The sequence below is a fragment of the Mus musculus genome, chromosome 2, assembly GCF_000001635.26.
Source record: "Mus musculus strain C57BL/6J chromosome 2, GRCm38.p6 C57BL/6J".
In the NCBI taxonomy this organism is placed as follows: Eukaryota; Metazoa; Chordata; class Mammalia; order Rodentia; family Muridae; genus Mus; species Mus musculus.
Genome location: NC_000068.7, coordinates 89050898 through 89060993, shown reverse-complemented (window position 1 = coordinate 89060993; position 10096 = coordinate 89050898). Strand labels below are relative to the sequence as shown.

Below are 10096 nucleotides of genomic sequence, written 5' to 3'. Positions count from 1 at the left end.
CCTATGTATGTATTTTATAAATGCTTTTTAAATATGTGACAAAGTAATTTAGCATGTGGATATTATAAGCAATCTACTGTGTTTAACATCATGATGGCCCTTTCACTTCACAAATATTTGTTTTTGTGAGAACTTCAAAGTCCTTGATGCTCAGCTTACTTATCTTTGTATAAATTTTATAACCCAAATCAGCATTTTATTGAATATAATATTACATAAAGAGATCATGGACTAGCATTTCATGGTAAACAATTTTTTGAGTATCCACAGTGCTCAAATAACTTTTATAATACTTCAGTCTTCTTCCACCTATTCATTCATTCCAATGGGTTTTCAAGCTTTCATTTTTTAAGGATTAATGAAAATAAACATATTCTTCTTCAAATTAAAATCCAAAATTAAGAAATCCAGCACATACTTATATTTCTAGCATCTCTCTGACAATAGCTTGATTATCTAAACATGGACTCATGTAACTCATAATTCTGAAGCTTGCATTGAAAGATAGAATGATTTGAGGTTATACAAAGAATGCTGACATAACATGAAAAACAGAAGCCTCATAGCACCTTCAATATGTATGGATATCGAATATAAAATATTCTAGTTCCAGAAATACACACTAGTACATATTATACAAAAAAAAATCCCACAAGTATGCACATGAAGGTTTTTGATTTAATTATGTCAACTTAGATTTCTCAAAACATGAACATTCTTCCTTTGAACTCTTAAAGTTCTGATTTTCTTGGTGTTAAGTTTCTGGCTTGTTCTCTGTCTTAAATTGAATAAAATCACTAGGATACCAAAGAGGTTTCAGAAATCCATCGGGAATGACATGAAAAGAAAGAGAAAAATCTCTTACCCTACATTCCAGACATAGTAGGGCAAGTAAAGTTGAGATATTTGGGGAAATCAAGATTAACATTGTGGGCAGAAAAAAGATTAGTTATCTGAAGTGAACATGTTTTTCAAAAGTTGAGAAATTGAATCTAGTTAGCTACAAACACATGAAAGGAAGCATGTATCGATAGATAATAACTTTAGTTAAAAATAGAACAGACATAAAATTTAACATATTGGATGATTTCATATAAAACTTTAATAAATTATCACCATTTGTAAGAACACTAGCCATTTATATTAAATATATTTAAAAGCATCTATTCATAATAGTAACCCTCTTTTCACCACTCTGGCCATTTTGAATGTTACATGTGCCTCACGTTAGTGAAGACGTTCTGTGGTCTGAGAGTATATCAATGCAACAGTTATTGAGCTGCTTAAATGAATGGGAAGGAAATAGTAGAAAATGTGGATGTTGGACCAGGGAAGCACTTGCCTAGCTTGCTTCATAGGAGATAGCTCAGTGAACACAATTTCTGTTGTGTGACCCCTGGGCAAAGTACTTTAACCCTGTAGGATTTTCAAATGCATGGCAGGTATGGAAAAGGTGTTGGAATATTTTAGAGCAATATAGTACATATTATCTACTGTATTTATACATAATAATACAAATAAAATGAGATTTTTCTAAAGGAGATTATGGATTGGAAACCAAAGAGAAATAAGTTAAAAGAAAGTCAAGGGCAATATGGTTGTCAATGAAAAATTATGATGTACTAAAATGTTCCACATTAAGATGCCCTGTGAAATCAGTTTATTACTTTTACTTTTGGTAATCAGATGAGTGTTTTTAAAATTTGACATTGTTTTCAGAAATTGAGAAGAAATTGGATTTTAGTGTGTGTCATCTTGGTGCCTAATTTTCAACTTTTAATTACAACATATGTGATAGTAATTTGTAATAGTCTATTTTTTTTGCTTTTGCTATTTTTATTAGATATTTTCTTTATTTACATTTCAAATATTATCCCCTTTCCTAGTTTCCTCTTTGAAAATCACCTATCCTCTCTCCCCTCCCCCTAGAGCTCTTATGATAGTTTTACATTTTTCTTATTTTTTCACTATGTTACACACTGCATTGCATTCTATGATAAAAGTTTCTTGACTTACTTAATATTTAAATAACAGTATGGGGAGTCATGTTTCAAACTTAAAACATGCTTAAAGTTCTGCAATAATATCTAATATATGTTCTCTATTTACTTCTTTAATAAATGTAAAAGCTAAAGGCATTGTGATTAATTTTAAAATATTATTTAAAATTTTTTCTTTTGACTGATTCAATATCTCATTTTTGGCATAAAGCACTTTTAAAGAACCTTGACATCAATATTCATGTTTTTTTAGATATACAATTTGCAGAATATGTTAATAAAATATATACATTCTGTTGTTTGTGACCACACATGCTTATAATACCAGAAGTTCGAAGTGGAGTTAACAAGATCAAGAATTCAAGGATATGGTGAGCTTGTGCCCATCCTAGGATAACTATGGCTTTTCCACTACCACTAGCATAAAGACTTGCAAACTGATGTTAAAGGTCAGTCTGCAGCAGATCTTTGCCAGTTAATTTGCATCTCACTTAATAGCACCTAACAAAAGCTTAAGTTCTCCTTTGGTGAGTTTAAGGTGAGGTCTTAGCCGATTAACAAAGACTATTCACTTTCATGGGGAAAAATTCTCCTCCTGTGATAGGTCAGTAAATGGCAAGTGGGTATTATACATCAAGCTGTTTTGTTACTTATATTTATAATGTATTTTCTATTCATTTGAGAATTTCAAGAGTGTGTAAAATGTATCATGACCATATCCCAGATCTTTCCCCAACAGAAAGTAAATTATTTTTTAATTTTTATTTATCATTTTATTTAGCCTAATATTAGGTAAACAGGAATAACATAAAACAGGCTTATATCATACCTCACATGATTCACTTGAGTCTGCCATACTACTTTACTGTGCATTCATTTGTCAAGATAATGTAGAAAAAGTGAGAAAATTTGCCGTATCTAAACAAAAAATATTATTTATATTTGGCTAAATATTTGACTATTTTCTTTGTTATACTCTATTTATTTTCCAACTAGGATATAGTAAAATCACTTCTTCCTTTTCTTTTCTCCCTCTAACCCTTCCCATGCACCCTCACTCTATCCTCTTCTGATCTTCTTTTTCATAACATTTCAAATTGTTGGCTGATTAAAACATTATTATTTTTACATACTATGGAAATGGAAAAATTTAAAAACACAATCTGCTCAGTCTGTATATTGTTGCACGTATGTCAATGATATAAGGGCTGACCCCTTGTTATTGGATACCTAACAGGGAGCTCATCCCTGGCAGTGATTCTCAGTCCCTCAGCAGTCATAGTTTGCTTGTGGTTCTTTGTCTAGACTTAGGGCCCATGAGAATTCTTTCCCCACATTAGCATCTCTATTGATGTCCTACTCATTATTCAGTTCTTGTTTGGCAGCCATATTCAGGTCATTATTTAGGTCTTGTTCAGCCAATTATCACATATACTTATGAAATAAAAGTACTTATAAGACAAAAAAAAATTGCCATTTCTAGGAAACCCAGTCTCACTGTAGAGTGTCTTGCACTGTAGTTCTTACAGGTTTTATGTACCTCTACAACAATGTTTCCTGAAACTTTGTTGTTGAAGCTCTATGCTAGCTATATATGTTGGGACTGACTTCTGTGTGATTACTCTAGCTATATATTTGGCTCAGTTTTTTTGTAATGATCTACATTTGCTGCAAAGACGAACTTACTTGACAAGGGGTAGATCAAAACTTATCCATGGTTTTAAGGATATCTTTTTAAATTCCACTAGGAATTAAGCTGATCTAGTAATAGATTTTCCTCTAAGACCCATGGCTAGTAATGGGCATAGTTTCCCTGTTGCATTAAGAGTGCTGCTGGTTACTGCTGAAATAGGAGTACCTACTTATTTCTTTAGTAATATCTTACCATATTTCTCACTGCGGTTCATAAGCATCACAGCAGATTATGACTATTGATTGTCAAACCACATTAAAGCTTGACAAGCAATTTCTGGTATAATGAAAATTAATGCTCAGATGATTTACAAGTAATCTAAAGCTTATATCTCATTATTATTCCTTTTATGTTACATGAATCAATTTAGACAAAGATTTCCTCTTGTGTTTTATTTGTATATATTCTGACTGCTCTAAATTATAATCATAAACCATAACTATACTATCATTTCAGATATTTTAATTATAAGAAACATTAGGACGCTAGGGCAGTACACCATTGTAGATACAGGGTTTGTTGCTGGTTTGATGTATACGTTTCTTTTTATGTACTGTGCATGTATATTCTTCTACAGAACACACTAGAATATAGGAGTGAAAATCTAAGTGGCCACTGACTCAATTTCTCCATTTTAAATGAGTTGTGAAGGTTTTACAAGTAAAATCATCTCTGTTCTAGTTGAATTATTGCCATTAAGATTCCTACAACTTTTTTTGACACAACTGTATTATTTTTAACTCACAGATTTTTAAAATGCAGATTTCCAAAGATGTGGCCTTTAAATATTACTTTAACTTGTTAACATAGCATAAGTGTCTCATGACTGTAAAATTAATTGAATAATTTCCCCTTTTCAGTTATGTGATATTGCCAATATTCATATATGGGTTTTTGGTTTCTGAACCTTCTTCATTTACTGTTGCATTTGTCAAGACCTCTCATTCATATAGGAACAAAATTAGAAGATGATTTTGTGTTAATTCAGAGGAGACTACAAAGAACAACTGTTAGTGCTACTGTAAGATTAAAAATCTAACTGTTCATCAAGTTGATTCCAGGAGATCCCATGGTTATTGTAACCTATCTCTTTTAAAATCCCAGGTTAATAATTCCTTGCTTCTTTTCTCTTATATGTAGATTAGAACATCAGACTAAATAGGAAAAATGAAATGACCTGTTGACCAGGAGTGTCAAAACACAGAAGGAAGCATGTGCTTTCTAAAGTATTTTTTTCTTAGATTGGATGACAACAAGAATATTTTCATAAAGGTATGGTCATGTCTCGTATAGTGCTAGAGACTTTCTACAGAATTTTCTTTTGTGAAGAATAATTTATTTGAGGTTACAATATATTTCTTAATTTTAAACAAATTTAAAATGTATTCAGGATTTTTGTGTGCACCTAAACATACAGTTTGTATTTTCTTCTATTGCTGTATAGGCTAATACTCCAACAAGTCACTGCAAGATACTCAGCCCTGGCCTTGAGTTATTCACATCTAGGTAATAGTTTTAAAATATACCTTAATATTTACTTCAAGGACACCAAAGTGATTAACAAAAGCTGATGATGCAAAGTTACACTATTTTACTCCACTCATATAGTGGATGTGTTCATAATTTAAATTTAATACATAGCTTCTTTAAAATGTACAAAAATTTATCTTTTAATCAATTCAAGAGCGTTGTACCCCCCATTTTTCTAATATTTGATTTTAAATTACAATAGACTCCTCAATGCAAATATATCCATTTGTATTGGATATATTCTTTTGTTGATGGAAATATTTTATATATTCATATATATGAAACAGTTTTTCATACATGAAGATTTATGTGAAGAAAATTTACTTTGACTGCCTTCTTGAGAATTATGCAAAACCAGAGTTTTGTTACTGAGTTCATAATCTTGGGGCTTTCTCAGAACCCAATAGTTGAGAAAATACTGTTTTTTGTACTTTTGTTAGTCTATCTTGCAACTATAGGGGGCAACATAATAATTGTTGTGACCATCATGTACAGCCCTGCACTGCTGGGATCCCCCATGTATTTCTTCTTGGCGTTCTTGTCCTTCCTGGATCTATGTGTCTCTTCCACTGTCATACCCAAGATGATTGTAGACTTCTTCTATGAGAAGAAGACCATCTCCTTTGGCTGTTGCATGATGCAACTGTTTTCAGTCCATTTCTTCTCAGGAACAGAAATGATTGTCCTAGCAGCCATGGCCTATGACCGCTACGTGGCTATTTGCAAGCCCTTGCACTATTTTTCCATCCTTACCCGGAGGCTCTGTAGCATTTTGGTAGCAATATCCTGGGCAGGGGGCTTCTTGCACTCTATCATACAAGTTATATTCACATTGCAGCTGCCTTTATGTGGACCCAATGTCATTGATCATTACACATGTGACTTGTTTCCATTGCTGAAGCTGGCCTGCACGGACACTCATATATTTGTTCTTTTGGTATTTGCAAACAGCGGTGCTATCTGCATCATTATCTTCTCCTTGTTGCTTGTTTCCTATGGTGTCATTTTGTTCTCTCTGAGAGCCCACAGTTCTGAAGGACGAAGGAAAGCTCTTTCCACCTGTGGAGCCCACGTTACTGTTGTAGTTTTGTTCCTTGTTCCATGCATATTAATATATGCACGGGATACATCTGCATTTTCCTTTGAGAAACACACACTTTTATTTGTCAATGTCCTGACACCATTGCTAAATCCTACAGTTTACACTTTCAGGAATAAGGAAATGATAAATGCCATCAGAAAAATGTGCAAGAGACTGAAAATGATTTTTGTTAGATTTTAATATTGCTTTTACAGTGTTGAGAATATGAGTCAATGGGAAAGGATACTAGCTATGTTAAAAGGAGTACATGAGTTTTGTTTTTCACAAGGCATGTCAGAATCTAAGAGTGAAAGCACAATTTATCTAGTACTAATATATATAAGATTGGCAGATCCCAGGGTTTTTTTCCACCACAAATATGTTTGACAAACAGTGAGTGGAAGTTTCACTGGAGTCTTCCCTCAAGAAAATAAGGTAGAAGGATAGGAAGGCTCATATTCAATCCCTTCTTTTAGGTCTGCATGCATGTTCACAGACACAAACACCATGTCAACTAAAATGTATAACACACACACATGCACACACATACACACAAACACACAGGCAAACAAAATACGCTTTTAAATATAAGGAAAAAGAATTTTGCATTTTATTGGGCAAATAAAATAGTGATTTCTATGAAGAAATACAATATACACAGAGTACCTCAACAGAGGGATGTTGAATATGTTTCTGTTCTCATAGTTTCACTCTGCATTGGGCACTCAGCATTGGTATATAAAAATTAAAGGCAATCCAATTTTTTCTTATCATTACTTTATTGTAGATTTGAATTTTTTAATTATTTGATGCTTCCTCTTATTAACTATGCTCCATTTAAAAATTTGGTTGACAAAATAAATGTGTACTTGAATAAGAAAAGTACAGAAGTCATTCTAAGGGAAACAGGTTTCTAGTGACACATTGAGACCTTCTAACCTATAAACGCAGAAAGAGAACACAATCTGTCGTCTAGGTTTCCTGCATCATCTGGCTTCATTTTAAGGTAGTCTGTTCATGTCTGCTAAAAAAATCAGTCGCTTCTTTAATTTCATGACAGATCAAGTACATGAGAACAGCTGGAATTTCTCTTGGATGATGTGACTATCCCACTCCAATGAGCACTGGGAATTGATTATGTAGAGAAATACCAATGTGTATCTCCTATTCCAGTATAACACAAAAAGCTTGCAGGCATTAATTTCACAGGCAGTGTAAGGCAAAGATATTGACATATTGTATAGATGCCAGCCTAAGCAAGTTTGAAATTTGTTTCCAAAATGTCAATTAATTTCAACGTATTATGTGACTGCAATATTCATAACTTTGGGTATACAAATAATAATTACATTTTTATACTTTTCAATAGAGAATATTTGTGTCACTTCATGGTTATACTTTGGTTCCTTATGAAGAGGAATTTATGGGAAATTAACTTACTGTTATATACCTTCTGTTCAGAATTAACAACACTATCCAGCAGCTGAATTTTATGGAAAAAAATGCTGAGTATTAATAGTATTTGTTTCACATTGATTTTAACTGCCAGAAGCAATACACATGGAGCTACAGAAGACACATGAAAATTCCCATTTGGAAAAATGTACAGAACTCAGTTTTGGTGTTATCAGTTAATGATTAAAGGAACCAGAGAGGAGGTATCAAAATGTGTCACTTAAGGAACAGAGACAAAAAAAAAAAAATCTTTCTAGGCTTAGTTTGACAAAGAGTGAGCCCACAACTTATTTCTGTCTCTCTATGTTTTTTTTCTGCATGTTTATAGGTTGTGGTGCCTGGTATGTCTGCTGTCTGTTCTGCGTGTCTATTCTGTCTTTCCTTTTTTCTGTTTGGCATGTTGTGCATATTTCAGTTCCAAGTCTGAGCCAGAATCCTCTCGGTGTAGTCCCTTTTCCTAAGAAAGTGTTTTGCTCTGTGCACACTGAAAAGGAGAAAAATGTGGTGTAGGAAAGGGATAAAATATTCTTTATAACAAACTTTACCAGATTTTTACAAGGAAAAAGTAAGTTTATTGACTCCAGAAGAGTATTCAAAACTGCATTCATGTGTTATCATCCTGTATGAAGCATGATTTTTCAACATTTATGTTAAATTTTATTTAAGTCTGTTTTCAAACTTTTGGCTACTCTCAGGAAATGTATGTCATAACACAGATAGAATGTTCTTATTTTCAGATGATATTACTCTACACATGCACACACACACACACACACACACACACACACACACACACACACACTAAAATCAGCAAATTTTCTGTACATAAACAACAAACTAACCAAGAAAGAAGTCAGTGAATGAACATTATTCACATGATTTGAAAATACATCTTAGAATAAATGTTACTAAAGAAGTGAAATATATTTTCAATAAAAGTCAATTGATAATCTTTAAAAAGTGTTTGATACTTTTTTCTTTTTTGCATTTTTATTAGATATTTTCTTCATTTACATTTCAAATGCTAGCCTGTTCCTAGTTTCCTCTCTGAAAACCCCCTATAACCTCCCCCTCCCCCTGCTCCCCAACCCACCTACTCCCTGATTCCTAGCCCTGGCATTCCCCTATACTGGGGCTTATAATCTTCCCAAGATTAAGGGCCTCTCCTCCCATTAATGGCTGACTAGGCAATCCTCTGGTACATATGCAACTAGCTCTGGCAGTACTGGTAAGTTTATATTGTTTTTCCTCTTTTTTTAAATATTTTTATTACATATTTTCCTCAATTAGATTTCAAATGCTATCCCAAAAGTCCCCCATACCCTCCCCCCCACTTCCTTACCCACCCATTCCCATTTTTTTTTTGGCCCTGGCGTTCCCCTGTACTGGGGCATATACAGTTTACGTGTCCAGTGGGCCCCTCTTTCCAGTGATGGCCGACTAGGCCATCTTTTGATACATATGCAGCTATCCATCAATGTAATCCATTACATAAACAAACCCAAAGACAAAAACCACATGATCATCTCGTTAGATGCAGAAAAAGCATTTGACAAGATCCAAGACCCATTCATGATAAAAGTCTTGGAAAGATCAGGAATACAAGGCCCATACCTAAACATGATAAAAGCAATCTACAGCAAACCAGTAGCCAACATCAAAGTAAATGGAGAGAAGCTGGAAGCAATCCCACAAAAATCAGGGACTAGACAAGGCTGCCCACTTTCTCCTTACCTCTTCAACATAGTACTTGAAGTATTAACCAGAGCAATTCGACAACAAAAGGAGATCAAGGGGATACAAATTGGAAAAGAGGAAGTCAATATATCACTTTTTGCAGATGATATGATAATATATATATAAGTGACCCTAAAAATTCCACCAGAGAACTCCTAAACCTGATAAACAGCTTCGGTGAAGTAGCTGGATATAAAATTAACTTAAACAAGTCAATGGCCTTTCTCTACACAAAGAATAAACAGGCTGAGAAAGAAATTAGGGTAACAACACCCTTCTCAATAGTCACAAATAATATAAAATATCTTGGCGTGACTCTAACTAAGGAAGTGAAAGATCTGTATGATAAAAACTTCAAGTCTCTGAAGAAACAAATTAAAGAAGATCTCAGAAGATGGAAAGATCTCCCATGCTTATGGATTGGCAGGATCAACATTGTAAAAATGGCTATCTTGCCAAAAGCAAGCTACAGATTCAATGCAATCCCCATCAAAATTCCAACTCAATTCTTCAATGAATTAGAAAGAGCAATCTGCAAATTCATCTGGAATAACAAAAAACCTAGGATAGCAAAAACTCTTCTCAAGGATAAAAGAACCT

The 10096-nt window shown here is 33.5% G+C and overlaps 1 protein-coding gene across 1 annotated transcript; it reads left to right on the top strand.

Annotated features, from left to right (window-relative positions):
* Nucleotides 1-5569: 5569 nt before the first annotated feature.
* Nucleotides 5570-6505, top strand: Olfr1218 (olfactory receptor 1218). Its single transcript, NM_146818.2, has one exon. The coding sequence runs from the start codon at nucleotides 5570-5572 to the stop codon at nucleotides 6503-6505; it is 936 nt and encodes a 311-aa protein (NP_667029.2).
* Nucleotides 6506-10096: the final 3591 nt, after the last annotated feature.

Bases quoted from the DNA above. Each gene is read 5' to 3' on its own strand.
- Olfr1218 (NM_146818.2), top strand. From the start codon at position 5,570: ATGCAAAACCAGAGTTTTGTTACTGAGTTCATAATCTTGGGGCTTTCT.